The sequence below is a fragment of the Tachypleus tridentatus genome, chromosome 2 (assembly GCF_004210375.1).
Source record: "Tachypleus tridentatus isolate NWPU-2018 chromosome 2, ASM421037v1, whole genome shotgun sequence".
Taxonomy (NCBI): domain Eukaryota; kingdom Metazoa; phylum Arthropoda; class Merostomata; order Xiphosura; family Limulidae; genus Tachypleus; species Tachypleus tridentatus.
In genome coordinates, this window is record NC_134826.1 from 120,037,065 (window position 1) to 120,057,093 (window position 20,029).

General features: G+C 33.8%; 1 protein-coding gene across 4 annotated transcripts in view; it reads right to left on the reverse strand.

Annotated features, from left to right (window-relative positions):
- LOC143244951 (uncharacterized) overlaps positions 1-20,029 on the reverse strand; it is a 65,235-nt gene that overhangs the window by 30,770 nt on the left and 14,436 nt on the right. For all 4 annotated transcript variants that reach the window (XM_076490548.1, XM_076490550.1, XM_076490547.1 and 1 more), the window contains 4 exons: positions 19,216-19,446; positions 17,860-17,964; positions 9,900-10,118; positions 4,091-4,204 (listed from right to left, as the gene is read on the reverse strand). In XM_076490548.1, the coding sequence (XP_076346663.1) occupies positions 4,091-4,204; positions 9,900-10,118; positions 17,860-17,964; positions 19,216-19,446 (669 nt within the window). The remainder of the gene's footprint in view (positions 1-4,090; positions 4,205-9,899; positions 10,119-17,859; positions 17,965-19,215; positions 19,447-20,029) is intronic.

Consider the following 20,029-nt stretch of genomic DNA (forward strand, 5'->3'; position numbering starts at 1 on the left):
CGGAGGAGCCTTGTGGCTTTGGAACCAAAATATCACACACTAGATTTATCAACTGAAAATAAGGAGCCAGAGGTAGCTGACCCAATTGGCCTCATGAAAAGCTAACAGAGTAAACAAAGGTGCTGGAAAAAGTGAATCTTAATTCTCTCCAGAATGTCCAGGATCACCCCTAAGTGCAGCATGAGAATTCCCTTGAGAAACACCAGAAGACCTAATGTATCTCTCCATGTCATTACAAATAAGATCACAGACAGTCTCAAATGAGAGTGACTCTTACCCGACTGTTGAGTAATGTAGGATATCAGAGGTGAGACCATTCTGCCTCCATGACAGAAGCAGTAATTTGGGAATTCATATTGTATATCAGTTAAACAAAGGAAATGTTTTATGAAAATCAATTGGTTAATATGAAGAGTGCTCAATGTAGATCCAATGGTTGTAGAAACTTGTTTGTAAACACTTCATTAAGAAAAAAGTGATAATTATTTAATGAAGTGCTTCTATACAATACCAGGTGCACTGACATACATGGAGAGTGTCATGAAACAGATATTCCCAAGGCAATTAAGTGGGGATTAAAAGACTGTAGCAAGCAAAATAAAAATCAGACCAATGCCTATATAGGCAAGGGAAAGAAATGCTAGCATTCAAGTAATAGCTGTAGTGTGAGAAGAGAAGAGATAAGTATATTTCATAAAAATATATTTATCATTATTTCATAGTAATTCAAATAACTGATAAGAAAATGTAAACTTTTCTAGTATGTATGTATGTTTCTACAAGAATTTTAAAAGTGGGATTTGATCATCCCAAACCCTCCCCTTTACTGTGTAAATGTCATATGTAATAGAGAAATGGTTACATTTATAGCATGTAATAAGCAAGATACATATATATACTAATAGGCTGGCACAGTCTAATGGTTGTCTCAAAAATTAAAGATCACTGATTCAGTTACTGGAATCCCAAAACATGTTAACTCTTTCAGCTGTAAAGGCATTATGACATCCAGTCAATCTCACTATGGGTAAAATATAAGTACAACATATGAAAGTGGGTATTACTGGCCAGTTGCCTTCCTTCTAATTGGAAGTTTAGAACTAGGGAAAGTGAGATACAGCCTAAGAAGCTTTGTCTTAATCCAATGACAAAAACCAAATACAACACTTCTGCAGCTGAAAGGGTAAGCATGTTTGATAGCAATAGGAATGAAACCTTAATCTCCTTAGTAGTTACCTTGAGACTGCCCCAGGGTGAACAAGTTGAATGAAATATGTTCATCCCAAGAATGTTTTGAGGTAAATTTACTTTCTGATCTTGCAATTGTTTTCTGCTAACAGTGTGCCACTGTCGTCTAGACACTGCAGATACAGTCAGTAGACACACACACACACACACACACACACACACTTAGAACTCTGTTATCTTTTTTGCAATGCTGGATTGTGTGCAGTGCCATGCTTCAATTGCTACCATGCCAAATCCAAATTCTAATCACTAAAGCCAAATTATAGGTTAATAAATATTAAGGTCTTTATGTTGCATTAATGAAACTAATATATTTTCAGTTTCTACAACTATCATACCAAAGAATTGCTGATTATTGCTGTTTATATTTATATTTAAGTCCATTTTATTTTTTATGTACAAGTACAGGTAGTGGATAAAAACAATATAAACACCTGGGTAAATGAGGGACAACAAGTATATGCAATGCAAAGGCTACCAGACAGGTGTGGCTCATCTACTAATAAGCAAACACATTCCAGTCCCACAAAAATATGTATGTAATTATGGACAGGCCTAGTTGTTTAAAATCATGACTAGCATGGTTACAAGAGAATACATTAGAGACTCTGAAAGAGGGTGATTGTCAGGGTGCATCTTCAGTGACCAAGACAGCTCAATTTACTGATGTTTTATGAGCAGTGTGTAAGGTGATGCCACCAAGGAAATTTGAGGGAAAGACATTATAAGCAAAAAGCAACAGTGAGTGGAAGCAAATATTTCAGTGATGTCCATGCATTTTTTTGAACTGCAAGGCAAAACAAGTGAGCAACTACAGAACAACTAACTTGAAATTTCAAACCAAGGCAAAAACAGTCAGTTTCATCAAAAATGGTATGCAAAAAACTCCACAAAATAGAATACTATAATTGGGTTGCAGTGTACAAACCACTCATCACACTGGTAGTGCATGGTTTCACATCTAGTAGTGCATAGAGCACATGCTATGGACTATAGGGCAGAGGAGAAATGTGGTATGTTCAGATGAATCATCCTTCACTATATGCTTGAAAGTTAGATAAGTATAGCTGTTGCACCAACCTAAAGAACTCTACAAACCTGAGTGCTTGATTCCAACAATGGAAGGTTCTGGTGGTTGGTTTCGTGATGGTGTGGGGCACATATTTCTGGCATGGTTTGGGTGCACTCATACCCTTATAAGGCATGGTCAATGCTAATTGTTACTTAATAGTACTGAATGATCATTTTCACCTCATGTTACAGCATTTCTGTCTAGCAGAGATGAATGTTTTTCAAGACAACAATGACCCCATCAACAAAACATAAGTAGTCACCCAGTGGTATGAGAAGCATGACACTGATGTAATATGTCATGGCTTTCTCAGTCACCAGAGAACCTAACTGAAAATGCATGGGATATTCTGGAGATAGCATTTTCCATTTCCATCAACTTGTGTGAGTTGATTAACTTTCTTGTAGAAAGGTGATATCATATTCATCCTACAGAATTACAGACACTGGTAGATTCTATGTCATATGCATCCAGGGCATAATGGCCACAAGTGGTGGCCCAACACCCTTTTAAGTGACTTTATACTGGTGTTTAAATTTGTTTAGTAACTACCTGTAGTACAGTGCAGGATTTTTTAGAAATATACGAGCTCTGGCTAGAAAGGGGGTATATGTGAATTTTTCTAGATCAAGTTTCAGATTTTATTAAATTTTCCTAACTTTTTTGAAAACGTTTTTCTGAAAAAGAAAGTTTACAATAACTTTGTACCCAGCTATATTTGCCCCTGAAAAAATATATTAGTAGTTCCCACATGTCTTATTAATATCTATCACTGATAAGTTTAATTTTATAATAAGGAAAATGAAAATCTTGCAAAAAAAAACCTATGATGCAAAAACCTAACAAATACACAAATACCAAGAAGGATAAACTATCGATTCATGAGGCAACTTTCCCTAATCAACAGTCATGCCAGCTCAAAGCTGAATTAAATTGAATTAATCTAAAGAATTAAAATTAGAAAAAATCCAGTGCTGTTTCAATTACTTGAAACAATTACTTCATTTACTCAATGTATTGAATAACCCAAAGCATTAATTTTGATTTGTCAATACTTTCATGTTATTTACCAACTTCAATTAACTGATTATTTTCTATAACACTAATTAATGTTACTCATAGCTTTATCTAATTGCTTTTTACACACAGCGTGGGGAATTAAACCCCTGATTTTAGCACTGTAAATCTATAAACTTACCACTGACCCACTGGTGGACATGCAGTTATGTGTTACAATATGTAGCCACCATAGGAGAAAAAGAAAGATGTTAATTTACATGTATTCTTCAACTTCCTATTTTACCCCACACTCTTGGTTTTACTACAAGTTACTGAAGAAAAGCAACTCATTTTATATGATAGAAGTTATGCAAATAAAACAAGAAATTTCTGAAGTGTAGACCAGAATGTAAAACAATCAACGACAGAAGAAAGGGCTGCATTAATTAAGAATTCATACTTAAATCATTAATATAGATCATAAACACCCCTTTGTATACATTAAATATATTAAATCTATCAGATTATTACAACACAAAATCAATTCATTGATCAATAGATTGGGAAAGTAAAAAGCTCTTTAGTTAAAATCTTGTAGAGAAAGAATGGCTCAGTTAGCCAGGGATGTGATGAAATATTGAGTAATTTAAATATCATCCAACAAATGTACATAAAAGGAGAAGATAAATATCAACATATCTAAAGACAGATTAATGTTTCTAAACAGAGGTGTACGTAATAAAGAAAACAGGGTTTGTCCATTAAGCTCACCTTTAGAAACAGTGTCCAAAATGAAGGCAATCTGTTCTTCTGGCTGAGAGGAACTAAGAGTAAGAGTCATATTCAGAGCAGATTTAGATATGATATCTGATGGTAAGCTGGTTCCTAGAACAAAAATAATTTTAATAAGTTTTATATTTTGTCTCCACCATTTACAACAAAATGAAAAGAAACACAGTTTGAATTCTGAAAAACACATGGTAAAAACTGCTCCTCCACAAAATTTTTATTTATTTATTTTTTAAGTTATTGGAAGTTAACATTTTCAGGTAAGGTAAGATATCTCTTCTCACACAACAGCTATTTCTGGTGCATTTGCCTTTGAGACTTTGTACATACCACTAACTTTGAGCTATCTCCTACCTAAAATGCATGTTTTAATGTGAACTGAGCTAGTGTGTGATGTCACTGTCGTGTGACAATAACCCTCCACCAAGAGGGCAAAACATCTTCCATGTACAGAAGATCCCCATAACACTTGGACTTGAAATTAATTTCATTCTTAGATGAAGCAAAAATAACATGCATCAGTAGCAGGAAAAGCATGTACAGAGTTCGAGTTAGGAAAATGTTAACTTCTGAAATGATATCCTTACCTGTCAGCACACAGTAGTTTGAATGTCACAGTGCTATGATATAGGGGTTGAAACCACTGGAACAATCTAAATACACTCCCTTCAGGGAAGACAACTGAAAGGTGAAGTTCATGAAGTGTGAAATTCTATAATGGTAGTATACTACAGGGGCAACACCTATGAAAGGCCATATCCATTTCATGCACAGTGAGATAACAGAGGTAATGAGAGATAAAGGTGTTGGGTATAGTCCACATAACAGTCTAGGTAATTGAAAGTGCAAAGCTTGAATGTGAGGCAAGTGGTAGATGATTTCACGAGACATGATTCAGCCTGAGTCACAGAGGAATATGTGATCTAAATGAGTTGACAAATCTATCTGATTAACATAAAGAAGAAATCCGTGGAAGGAGTAAATTAGTAAATTATTATGGGAACTCTGAAACGGAGATTTACTTATTAAACAACATCAGTCAGCCTGATCAGAGAGAATATGCTCAATGAAATGACCCCTTCCATCAATATTAGCACCTCCCCAGAGGGGATTATGCCCATTAAGGTTCCCCAAGATTAAAAAGGGAGATGACAACTGTTCAATGAGAGCATCAAGGTCTGATTGATCATATGTCTCTCCAGGCCACAGGTAGAGTGAACAAACAATAATGGTACAACCCAAGAAAATACAGATGGTTACGACCTCCATGGGTGTGTCGAGTGGCAAAGACAGGGTAGGCACATGCTGATCAACCAACAGTGACACCCCTCCATGCACTTGTCCATCACACAGCCTGTCCTTTCTGCACAAACAAAACTGCCGAGAGGTAACTCTATTGGCAGGTTTCAGAAATGTTTCCTGTAATGAAAAACATTCAGGATGGTAGGAAGCAATCAGTGTTTTGATGTCATCCAAATTATAATGTAAACCTAGATAGTTCCATTGTATCAAGATGGTCATTTTTATTTATGTGTAGGCAAAATGGGTGAAGAACCCTTCTGTTTACAACCATGTCTATTTTATTTACTGTCTTTATTTGAGGGAGGTCTATCAACCTCCAAAGATCTTGCTCTGGGTCAATTTGGCAGGTCTCTGTCGTTGGACGAAGTTTCCAGCAACTGAGAATGTGAGCGAAGATGTACCCAAGGAAAGGGATTTTAGGGTTTGCTGGAATGTATGTTAGGGACAAAGATGGGTGTTGATATTGATTAATCAACTTTTTAAACCATGGAAGTCAAAAGACTTTTAATATGGTTTCACAATGATTCTTTTGGAGGCACAGAAAGATCTATCTGCACTCCCACTGTAGTAGTGGAATGAAGTGCAGCAGCATACGTCTAAGGTGAAGTGGTGGACAGTAACTTTTGAGCCTAAGGGTAAGTAATGTTTTGAATCATTTTTAAACACTGTTCCTCTTTTTCTTCCAACCACTTAGGGCAAGAACAAAGGCAGGATGGGTGAGAGCCATTACAATTAATGCAATGAGGGTCTGTTTCACACACATAGGCATAGTGGTCCTTGTGTCTGAAATGAGCACACATCAAGGAACCATGACATGATGTCTTTAAGTGACCAAACCACTGATATTGGAAACATCTGAGAGTGTGTGAAATATATGGCTGTACTTTACAATTAAGATAACCTACCTTTACGGTGGTAGGTGGAAGCAGTGATGCAATTGTCAAAATGAGGACATTGATCAGTATCATAATTTCATCTTTGTGAATGAAGATACACCTCACTGCAGAAACTCCTTGGATGGAGAAACCAGTGAGAATCTCTGACTCGGGGATGTTCTTCAAATCCCTTTCAATGATGACTCCTCATGACAAATTCAAAGTAGCATGGGGAGTAACCTCAATGGGTATCTTCCCAATCACCTTCAAATGCAAGAAGAGTTCACTGTGTTTAGGAGTGGATGTTTCCACCAATATGTTATCAGAGTGAAGCTTTTCAACTGACTTAGGAGAACCAGCAAGACCTTCTTCTACCTTCTGAATAAAAAATGGGAAACATTTGCCCTAAAAGTTTGTCTGAAAGAGAGTGTAATATGTAAAATGAGGTACAGGTGTTACAGATATTGAAGATTGCTGCTCAGAATCTTCAAGATGTTGCCATTTATCTATGGACTGCTTTTAATATTTTATTTAAGTTTCATTTGGGGAATCCATAATAAAGAAAGAATATTTCAGTGCCCACTGACCCCACTTACTGTGGAGCCCTGTGACAGAATGCACTACAGTGCCAAACAAAGACACTGCAGCAATGCCAGAGTTTTGTGAGCCCAAACACCAGCATCAGATACAATGTCCACAACATCTGTTGAGAACAACCAACACTGGTACTTGGTTTACCCTAGTCCAAGTGGGCCAGTTGATTAACCCTACAGGGGGCCACCCCAAGGTTGCCCATCTTCAGGAATTCAAGGCCAAAGTGGTGTGTTAGGGTTGGACCCCTCAACCACCAGGATCCTCTCCTCCCCTTCATGGGTCACCACGCAAGTCACATACATGGGTGGACGGTTAGATCCCAGAGGAGGTAAACTGAAAGAACAGAATCTTCTCTAGGAGGTCCCCTCATCATGTACAGGAATCCACACTGAGGGGGAGGAGTGATATTGACTGGAGAGAAAGAATGATCTCACTTCTTAGCCACTTGACTCATAGAAAGAAATGAATAGTGAAGGAATAAGATCAAGAATGACACATGCAAGAAACATATGAATCATCCAAAGCATAAAGATAAGATCTGAACAGCTGCAAGCAAAATAAAAAAAGAAATAGGTGTTTAGAGAGAGAGAGTATAATGAGTAAGTGGTCCATGATTCAAATGGGATCTATTTGAGAGCAGTTAGAATCACATCAAAGTTTCAGTCTAGTTAAGGAAATATACAGAGGGGGGAAGCAGTGAATAAGAAATGGTCCAAACAAGGGGGCAAAAATAGGGTAGGTAAAGAAGAAACATAGTAAAAAAAAAACAATTGACAAGGTTACCTAATAGCGTACTATGCTAGAAACCAATAATCTTCAGTTGAACAATAAGATAAAGAAGGCTGAAAGGTGGGCAACAGGAGGATGGTCTGGTAGATGGACAAGTGGTGAAAACCATGCTATTCTTTTAAATAGACAGGAAGAGAGTAAAGGGCAATACAAACAAAATAAAAGAAGAACTATGAAATTTGAGAATCTTGACCAACAAGCAAGAGATTGGACAAATCCCACACAAGAAGACAAAGTAATAAAACTCCAAGATGAAAAAGATATGAGGTTGTACAGAAAGAGAGAAAACCAGTCCTGACTGAAAGATTCTACAGCCAGAGAAGCTATGCGAGATATTAGGGACCAAAAGAGGAAAAAATTGGAGTTAAGAGGAGTGATAAAAGTATCAATCATTGGTATGTTCCACTTGGAACTAATCCAACAAAAGACCTGATAATGGAGTGACACTCTATAGAAAGAATCATTCAAAACGCAAATTACAAGCAACACTTTAAAATCTTAATACACTACCTTCTTTGCTTGCTGAGATATCAATTCATTTGTGTGTGTTTGTTTTCTTATAGCAAAGTCACATTAGACTATCTGCTGAGTCCATTAAGGGGAATTGAACCCCTAATTTTAATGTTATAAATCCACAGACTTAACATTGTACTATTGGGGAACAATACATTTGTCAAACCCACCAAAAACCCCCTTCTCTCTGTCTTTTGAGATTGTTTCCTAATAAATTTTACATGGCTGATGAACATACTCTTACTCGAGAGAAAGACAATTTTGCTTTCAGTTTTTTCACACATTTTTTGGTCAATAAGTTATTTGATCAATGTTGATCAGAATTAGTGCTATGAATAGTAATGGAATGTTTTTAACCTCTTCATGGCTTACTTAGGAAACTGGATAAAGTATTGTAGTTTTGAAATATTCTATTCTAATGCTTAATGTACTTTCTGTTCTAAAATGCACATTTGAAAGTCATAAAAGAGAAGCATTATTGTAAATTTGTCAGAATAATATAGTATTATTGTGTGGTTCATTTCAAGCTCACTTTACTTTTCTTATTTCAGAAACAAAATCATATTTATATTGATTTTTGTCACTATGGATATAATTTTCTTGTGGGAGTTCAAACTTGGTCACAATGCAGTGACAGCAGTTCGTAATATCAATGATGCATTTGGTGATGGCAAAGCTAATGAGAGCACAGCCCAGTATTAGTTTAGAAGATTTCTCTATGGTGACACAAGTATTGAAAATGTGTGTAACAGCCGCCCTCAAACAGCCATTAATGTGGAAGAATTGAAGGCCTTAGCTGAATCAGATACCCACCAAACCTTGAGAGAACTTGCTCACAAACTTAATATTCATTATTCAACACTTTTCTGACATCTTTAAACAATTGTTAAGGTGAAAAAGCTTGATAAATGGTTAACTCATGAATTGACTGAAAACCATCAAATAAGACTAGTTGAAATTTGTTCCTCTCTCCTTAATTGCAACAAAAATGACCAGTTTCTCCATAGAATTGTCACCTGTGATGATCTGGACAGTGGCTTTACAATGGAGAAATACTAAAACCACCTCTTTACCCTAAGAAGCTTATGGTCAGTGCCTGTTATTCATTCTCAAACCCTGGAGAAACAATCACAGCAAATAATTACTGTTGTGAACCTGAAATAGTATAAAAAAGTATAAAAGTTTTAAATTTTTAAGGAAAATACCAAATATCCCCTTGTGTGAGAAATGCAACATTTTGTCTTCAGACATTGTCTCTTCTCTTAATTTTTTCACCACCCCTTCAATAAATTCAAAATTTAACATACACTAATCACTGCAAGCCCATCATCACTCAGACAAAGCATAATTTTCAGAACCTTCAATCTTGTTTGGTTACAGAGCCATGAAAAAAGAAGAGACTCCTTTTGTTTCACTCACCTGTCACACTTTCTGTGTCAGAACTTATTAATACTTTTATTGTATATTTAATTCTGTATTGTCTATAACCAATGAAAAGCCAAGGTTTTCACCTATTAAATAATATGTTATATTATGACAATTTCTACTTTAGTACAAGCTTTGCTGACTAGCATGCATGAATTTGTAATAGTTCTTGTCCCATAGATAGAAGGCTAAAAAAATTGTGTTTGTAAGAAAAATTGTCTGCCTTTTATCCCAGTCTTGTATGTTTAATAGCTTATGTCTATGTAAAGAATAATATATTTAAAAATCCTCACCACTTAACTCAAGATCATTTGGTTCACTTCCAACAACACTTAATTTTGAATCACTTAGATGGAACTTCATAAACTTTATCAGCAGTATATCGTTTCCAGGATCTTGAGGTTTCAAACTAAAAAGACAAGTTGTTTCCTTCTTCCTTTTACTGTAAATTGGCGATTGCAACTCACCATAATGAATTCTTGTACGTTTATCATGGTTGTCATAAGAACATTCTGTTGAAAAAAAAAATCACTAAAAATATAAAATTCACAAGAAATATAAAACAGACATCAACACTCCATAATTATTTAAACAACTAACAAAATGTTCTTTGTGTTTGTAATTACTAACTGTACTATTCACACCTCATTGAAAAAAAAATTGAAAAGTCAATATTTAAAAAAAGAAAAGTTTTTGGATTGTGCTATTTAGTCACACCTAATTAACTCATTGCTTTAAAATGATTCAATGTAAAGAGTTCAAAATGTTCACAAGTTTTAACAACATAAACTATAATATTTTTATATATTAAAGGTGGTACCATTTAATGAAAACATTATTTAGAACACAAGTTTCTCAGGATCACATTTGAAAATTACATCAATAAAGATATAATTAAACTCTCATGTACAGTCCCTAGTGAAAGTTGTGTTCTTGTTGTAAGGAAAGTACTCTTGTTTAAAATTGTGTTATAAAGAAAAGGTTGTTGTATTTAACAACAAGTTTTCTAATTGTCTGAATCTTGAATGTTAAAAATGTGATTTATTTAATGGTTAGTGGTGCCATTCAATAGATAGTGAAGGAGTTTTGATGACATACATAGATACTGCCATACAAGCTATGCCCATTATAGTAAAATGTATCACTACATGACATTTTCTTCACTTCATGCTATTTTTTTCCTTTGAAGAGTTTAATTTGGTTGAAGTCATTTTTTTAATACAAATGTTAAAAAATTCACAGAACTTTTAGCATTCCAAATAAAGGATTAATAGTTTTGAAGTTATGATTTTACTCACGAGATGAGCTATTCTTGTTTAATGCTGCTTTCTATATACAAACTTTTTATTTCCTTATGCCACAAGTCTTGCCATTCTCTCTTGTTAGAATTACTATGCCTTTCATGTAAAGTGTCATGTATCATCTCTTAACCAATGACACCCTGACATACTTCAATGATGCACAACTCCCTCTACACTCCTCTGAACGTTACTTCAAAGTTTGGCAGAAGGTGTGAGCATCAGATAAGTGGGTAGGAAGTCTGTGAAGTGTGAAAGGAAGAAAGCACTTATCAGAATTACATTTTCAGTATAGGAAAATTATAACTTACAATGTGGTGATCACTTCTGGTGCAAGGGAATGACAGAAGTACCAAAAAGAGTATCCAAAGGATATTTCTGACAATGAGAGAAACAGATTTGAAAATCAGAAGAGGGAAACTGTACTACTCCTACCCCAGGTATACTCTTTGCCCAAGAGTAATTTTGAAGGTGGGATGAGGATCATATTACTTTCATCTGAAACCCAATAATCAGGGATTAACACATGCAGTGATTTCCAGGTATGTCATGATGATCATCACCAATTTAATGATCCAGGAATTGGTATGTGGTATCAAAAGTATGTCTATTGCAGAACATCAACTTCCTAACAGTGGCATAGCTTCGCACCATCCAAAGGCAATAATATAACCATAAGAAGAGAACAAGGGATAGTCAAGAACAAAATTGGAACAATCCCATGCACTAACACTGCAACCCAAGAAACAGATGGGGAAGATAGACAGACTGAACTTATGTGAAGTCTTATGATGATTGGTTCACTCAAATCCAAAACCTCAACTTTGGAAACTGACTTCCACACAAATGTAGGGTAAGGACTCCTAATCACACAAATCACATGGGTGAACTGCAGATGTGACAACTCAACTGTAGTGTGTATGTAATGTGTATTAGAATGTCATATCACCCATTAAGGCAATGGCTCAACCCCCATGTTTGTGTAAACAGTATCAAGAGGCCACACCCACCCATAAAATGACACCTTAACTCGAGTTGTGTAAATATGATCAGGAAGCCACATCATTCAGTAAGGTGATGACTCAACTTATTTGGGAGCCATGTTGCATTTACACCAGCAAAACACCACTGCCATACACTCAAATGAATGGTACTAATCTGTTTCTTGTGGAACTTATTCAGAAAAGCAACTCCATGGTCAACCGTGCTTACAGCTTGGAATTTAAAAGTGGCAAGGACTCCAATACTCCACTCGAGGAATGAGGGTAACAGTGTGGTGGAGAGTTCAGAGGAGCATCATCACCAGAAACAGTACAACTGGTGACCACCAAACCCTATTTTGAAAAGCAGTTATTCATGGCAGAGATGGACAACAATGCCCTTCTACTTTCCAATGTAGTACATGGACGGTATGGTCTGGAATGGGCACACAGATAAAGCAATTATCATGAGGTTCATTCCAATGATTCTGTGGAACACCCCATCTTGACATTTAGCATGTGGAGCCATGGAGGACAGAGCATGAGTCAACATAACTTACAGCGTGGACTTATAGAGTTAAGGAATGAGAGTATGATCTGTGTGATAAGGTCTCCTGAAAAAAAAATAAAATAAAATAAACTTTACCATGTAAAGTTGCAACAAAGTTTAAAGAGCCTTCACAAGTCTTAGATGAAATCCAACAAAGAGGAAAGCATAAGATGGAGACACTGGGAGATGAACAGACAGGGAATGGTCCACATGTGTCAGAATACAGAATCTCCTCCACTGGATAACAAAGATGAGAAGTAAGGGAAATGGCAAGGTGTAGGATTGGATGGAAGGAAAACCAGAAAAAGTCTAGGAGGAAGAAGATATGGAATAATAAGTCATTTGAACCAAAAGATGGATCCACTAGTAAAGGGTTAAGGGTTAGGATCATGTACCCTGAAAGGTAGCAAAATGAGATCTAGAAGAATAAAAGGTCCTTAGCAGACACAGCCAGCAGTCTATGTAGATCCAGTGAAAGGTAAGCATGGGAAAGAGGAGGAATGAAAAAAGGAGAGAAAAGCCTCTTGTGGTGCTGAGGTCTGCAAGAGGAGAAATGAACCCAACAAAAGAAAGACAGGTAGTGGGAGAAGGGTACATGAACTGTCAATGACAAACAAATCCAACCATCAACATTCACAAGCTAAGAGAAGGAATTATGTGGTACAGGAAAGATGTAACACTGAACATGAGGAAATGGTTCAAATAGAGGAGGAGGAGGAACATTACAGTATCATAAAAGCAAAAACAACTGGAAATAAACACTGTCTCATATCTGGCAAGCAAGTAGACCAAAGACCCATGGTTGAAGAACAAGGAGAGAATTTATGCCACATGAATCATGATAGGCCAATCAGCAAGAATCTCCTTGCAATATTCCACCTGTAAATGACCTGCCAAAGTCATCAGGGAGGTGTGGCATGCTAATCCCCTTATGTAAATGTAACATTAAATAATCAGCATGAACCTGACAATCAGGATAGAGGAAAAACTAAAATGTAAGGGAAGATTGGTTATGTAATAAGTAAAAATGAGGTGAAGAACATTTAAGTGATATGGGAAAAACATTACAAACCTGAGATATACATCCATTAAGACGGAATTAGGTAAAGGACACAACACAAGCTGGGAACAGTTGCAAACTTGCAAAATTGATCTGCAAATTTTGGAGATGGGAAAAAATGGACAAATTCCTTATCAACCAAAGATTCAAAGTATTAGTGTGAGTCGAGATTAAGGCTGAGGATAAAAGTTAAATTATGTAATGTTCGATCTCCCAGTGCATAAATGCAAATAAATCCACCATCGGATCATTCACACAACACCTAGAACCCCTGAAGTGGTAAGGTGAACTTCAGAATTCACAACACAGAAAGTTTACACCAAATACAAGTGCAGATATAAGGAGAATTGAATCAACTGATAAAACAAAAATACGAATCAACTGGAATAAATCAAAGTAGGTTAAAAATTAGCCACTCTGAGAGGAAAATAAAGTTTAACATGTAGCAACAAAGACACAAATAAGCACATCTGAACTCAAATGCTGCCAAATGAAAAGTGAAGGTGTGGCAGACGTGTGTAAAGGGAGTCACATGCATCACATGAGCATATCATTTTACAACTGATTAAGAGATGACACATGAAATATGTTGGAATACAGCAAATTCCAAAAAGAGGGTATGCATGGCACAAGCCATGCATAAAGAAAAACTTTGGATATAGAGAGCATAAATGAATAGGAAGAGGTAAGTACTGTATTGGAATTTCAGTATATTGTAAATTGGTTATACTCTTTACTCATGAGAATAAAAAAATTTTAGAAAAGTAATGGATACCCCCATTTGAAATTCTTTCTTAGTTTACTCAATACAAGTTTTGAATACTGGCAAAAAAGTAAGGTTTTGGTTTTTAAATATGACATTTCAATGATTCAAAAGTGTGGTGAACAATTAAAACATTCAATTAACAACCTTCTTGTGCTTGAATCATTTTAAACTTTACTTCATATAACATCAATTCTCTGCAAACGAGCTACGTAAGAACACTGAAGTACCTTTACAATTAAATAGTATATTTGTTTACGTAGTGCCTGAGTTGTAAATACTTAAAAGTTACAAGAATCATATAGTATTTTTGGCTGTTTCCTTCATGTTGAACATACATTTTCAAAATTTCAGTGTCGCAATGGAAAAGTAAAAAAAAAAAAATTAAACATTTGTTTAAACTGCCATCTTTTAGTGGTAGATATATAGGTAGAGTATAAATATATATTCAAATACTCTTTTTATTCTTCCTTAAATAGTTTAGCCACTAACCATATGACCATTATAAATTAAAAAGAAACTGAACTTAAAAATATCTACCTTGAAGATAAATAGATAACTTTTTCAAATTAGTTTTACTACTATCAAAACAAGATGAATAAATTATTCCAAGTATGATCATTTTTACACTTTGAAAAGATTTCCAGCAAAAAATTGCCAAGAATTCCTTCCTTGTGAAACTTATTACCAACAATGTTACCTCTTAACAGGCAAATTTGTATACTTTACTATTCATGTTGAGACCTATTTGCCACTTTAACTAAGTTGAAATAAGAATGGAACAAATCTTTAGTTTTACATATGTTACAAATGTTACATATTTTTAGTTTATATGCACACAAGCTTCTTACCTTCCACGTATCATATTTCTTTAAGCTCTTAACTCACTGTAAAAAATTTTATTGGCCTAGTACTGATGTAAGGAAAACTTAGGTTATCAATTGCTGACCGTTTTTTTAATGTTACAGATGATAAAGTACATGAAAATTTTAGTTTGTTATTACATAGAGTATTGTGATGTTCATAGGTATAATTTTGGACTTTTCTCACAATAGTCAAAATGATCTTCTTTGTACAACTCTCACCATGACCATGTATCATTCCCCATAAATTTTAATGTTCTCAGGTGTTCTGAACACTGTTCATTGTATTGTTAAACTTGTTAAAAAGTTAGTGAATAATACTACACTTTACTTTTACTGTAATATCTTTGTCTAGAATATGCACATCACCATGGTTGTGGTTGACACAGCACACAGTCTAAAGCATTGTCATTATGCTAGGTTCTCCCACCTACATTTGCACATTGTTTTGAAATCGAAAGTGGTCTTTTGTTTTCTGATGTGGCAAAGCTGTTAGACTGAATTTTGTAAACTAAACTGAACAATTTTATGCTGACATCTTTACTGTGAAACCAATAATTTAAACATAATATTTAAAGACAACAAGGGACTTGTTGGTCCATCTAGACTGTTTCATCCTCTAATCTAAACTACAACTATTAAATAAATAAACACCTCAAAGCCAGCTCTTATCATTCATACAATTATCAAACTTTTTCTTAAACTCACTTAAATTTACTGCTTCCATCACATCTGAAAATATCTCATTCCAAAGGCCAATTACCATTAGAAAAATTAAACATCTTAGCTCAAGATGACTCCTACCTTGCCAAAATTTATATTTGTGTTCCCTAGTCTTACCTTTTCTACTATTAAGTAGGAAAAAAAGAAAAATAATTCATTGACACTATAAATTCTTTTTACATCCTTAAACACCTCAATTAGCACCTCAACTCTTCTTTTTTCAATAGAAAGAAAATTCAATGACCTTCCTGAGGTTAGACTGAACACAATATCCCTTATATAGCCTAAATAGAGTTGCATAGATTAAATCATTACCTATTTAAATTTGTATTCAGTATTTCTGTGGAAACAACCTAAAATCCTATTTGCTCTACCACTAGCAACAATATGCTGCTTGAATGGCTTAAATAGACTTATCAATCACTGTAACATAATTGCTCTCTTTCATAACACTATTAAGGTTCCCATACAAATTATACTTATAATTAAAATTATAATAACCCACATGCATTATCATGTATTTATTATAATTATAACCCATCTGCCATTTATTTTCCCAACTCAATAAATGATCTAAATCTTTTTGTAAAGCTGCAGCATCCTCTTCACAGCTAGCAACACCTAACACCTTAATAGCATCAGCAAATTTAAGTAATTTATTGATTATTTCTTCATCTATGTCATTGATGTAAATCAAAAAGACAACAGGTTATAAGACTGAGGTATTTAATTTGTGACATCATTCCAATTTGCCCGAATTTCATTTATAACAATCCTCTGCTTTCTTCCATTTGGCAACTCTTTTAATCAATTAGTTAACATATCTCCATTCCTAAAGAGATAATTTTTGTTACAAGTCTTTTATGTAGCACATTGTTAAATGCTTTCAGAAAATCCATATATACCATACCTACACTTACTCATATCTACATAAGCAGTAATCTTTTCAGTTAATATTGAAAGATTTGTAAAGTAAGATTTCTCCTCAGAGAAACCATGTTGACTATCAAACAAAATTCAAAACTTTGTTAAATGATTTTGCAAAGCATCTTTTATCAGACTTTCCAAAACCTTTCACACAACTGATGTAAGATTTGGATAATTTTTGCACCTCTCTTGGAAAGAGAAGTAACATTAGCCAACTTCCAATCCTCTAGTGCCTGTTCACTACCAAAGGATTTATGAAAAACACAACAGAAAGTGGTTCAAATATCCAATCCTTAATCTCCTTCAAAATGATTGGGGAAATCTCATAATTAAATGTATAAAGTTTCGGCTATAAAATAATGAAAGTTAGTCACAGTTCAAAAGTTAATGTGTGTGTGTTTATTTTGCTAAGTGTTTCTTGAACCATTGATGTAAAGTATATTTTAAACCTTTTGATTTATCATTTGTATCCATTTTATGCACTAACTGCACCAAGTAAATAATATTTGTGAATTTTTGTCATAAATGTAAGAGAAAATAATCCCTAATATATTAAATTTTAATTCATTTTTAGTACCTTACCTGCAATAATACTAAAATATTGTATCAGCTGACATGGTTTGAAAACCATCAACTATTGCTATCAGCCAAGAAAATCTTAATTGATTTAACCTTAAAGCTTTTACTTCTCATTTTTTAACTACTGCCACTGATGTTTCTTATTAGATGAAGCATATGTAAATATGATTTATAATATATTTGTGTATAATACTTTATTTTTATTAGAAATAATTCAAGAATAATATCACTGTTAATGGTTGAACAAATGCAAAACAACATAATATGAACAATTAGTTCATGCAATTTGGTTATTAGACTGATTTTTTTTTCATCCCATAAACTTTAAAACATTATTCTTTGTGTGTGTGTGTGTGTGTGTGTGTATAAAAGGGCTTAATATTTTTTTTGTTCCTGCTTTTTTTTTTTTTACAAACCAAACACACAGTAACTATTAACCAAAGCACAAGAAAAAATGTCTCTTAATTAAATTATTTGAATAATAGAAATACTGGTGTCATCAAGACATACCTTTTGAAGAATAATGCAATCTAATATCTTTTGCTGAAGCACCAGCAGGTCCTGCTACAACAACAATACTGAGATTCAGAGTACCAGATAAAACCATAAATGGATCTAAAAATAACAAACAAACAAACAAAAATTCTTATTACACACTTGTACAAACACCATACAATTTAAACTCTCTCCAACATGTCATTATTCATGAAATGAGACTTGGATTACTGGGATCAAAGGCAGCTTAGCTCAATTTCAAGAAGAAAATAGCCTTCTGTGTATGAAGGCATGTTGACCATGCAGTTTTAAGCCCCACCAGCTCTTATCACCCAATCTATGTTACAACTCATACTCTCACAATTACTTTTGATTAAAATATTATTTTAATTTTAAACTAAACATTTTATTATAAACTGCACAGTTGTTAGGTAAGTAGTTGGCAAATAAAGAAAAATATCCCAAGTTCTTTAAAACACATACTTTTTCTCCATCATACAACCACACTGAAATTCACTTAAATAACTATGCATAATTTATTGTTTAAAGAATAGATTCACATACAGAAATTACTTTTAAAAAACAAACTACTCTTTCAAAATCTACCATTATACTAAGTATCTTCATTTTGGCTGAAAATCATCACATGTGAAAACAAATGTGAACTGTAGTAAATGTTAGACCTAAAAAAAATAAATAGAAAAAATACAATTCTGTTTATGTATATTTATACAAACTTCTATATCATTATGTTAATTTAGGAATGTTATGGAAGGGGGGTGGTTAAAATAGCATGGTCTTAAACTGATATTATTTTTGGTGATATTTCAATACAACTCTTCAGACAACATAAGCATAAAACAAGCAAGTGTTGCAAATAAAAGACAAATTAAACTATTGCACAAACAACAATGCAGAAAGGGTAAATGAACTTTAGTGCTTTCCATGTGTAAGTTTAACCACAAGAGATGACAAAAGAAATAACTGCAATATAATAAAATGTTAAGTTATTCACTCCTCATGTTTTTGCCAGTCTTCTTTCTGAGACCACTATTCAAAAATATTATCAAATCCAAGATTCAATTATTACTGTGGGGTAAAAATTCATCATTTTTGTTCTCATTCAGTAACTTACTAACCATTATGCCTTTTCTAATTAGGTTATTTCTAATGAAAGAGACATTTTCTTATTATTTCAAATTATATGCTCCAATCTTAACTTTCTTCACTGAAAGAGCCCAACATATTCTATAATTATCTTCTGGTAGTATATATATAGTAGTCAATTACCTCATACATTAACTTTTAACTCAATACAATTTTCATGCAAACATTTTCAAACAAATTTCAAAATTTTTAGTATCACCATACCTTGTGGACCAATAAAAGGTCCAAATAAAACATTGCCACTGTTATCTTGGAGTGTAAAATGATCATTTTCTCCTAATGAGACACTCTCAAAAAAAATTAAAACTTCTTCCAATATAGACAAAGTTTGATTCTCAGGGGAGATTGTTATTTTGCAAGTAGTGTCCACAGGTATTTTAAAATCTATCATATCCTCTGTTACAGTTGCATTGTCTCCACAGTTGTATGTTTTTCCTTTAAAGAAAGAACAATACAAGTAATTATTATATTTAGAACATATCCATTTAATTATACACTGATGGCAAAGTCAATATTACAATTACAAATGTGGAAAATTATTATGAAAAAACACTGCATATTCAGTTTTTACTAAAACAATTTTGTTGCTAAAACCAAAAATTTTAATTCTGAGAGAATGTGTATAGTTAAATATTTTACAAACAAATAAAATTATTTCAATTATAATTGAAAGTGTACCAATGTGGGATTTAATTTGCTGATATAGTTGTTGGCAGACAATTTTTGTTTTATTGAATAATTATTCTTGATTTTATTATATGACAGTAGTAAAACAAAAATCATAGCTACACAAGTTTTCATACTTCTTAGAGCTTCATATCAAAGGTCATTTTAAAGTTAACTTTAAAAAAGTAAATCAAATCAGCATCTACAAAGCAAAAAAAACATCTCAGATTTTATTAGTTTTCTTTTAATGTGGTTTACCAATTTCTTTAGATCCTTTCTGTTGTTTGTATTATGTACAAAATATTAACTTTGAACACACATTTTAAAATTATTAGCAGTGGTTATTGTCTAG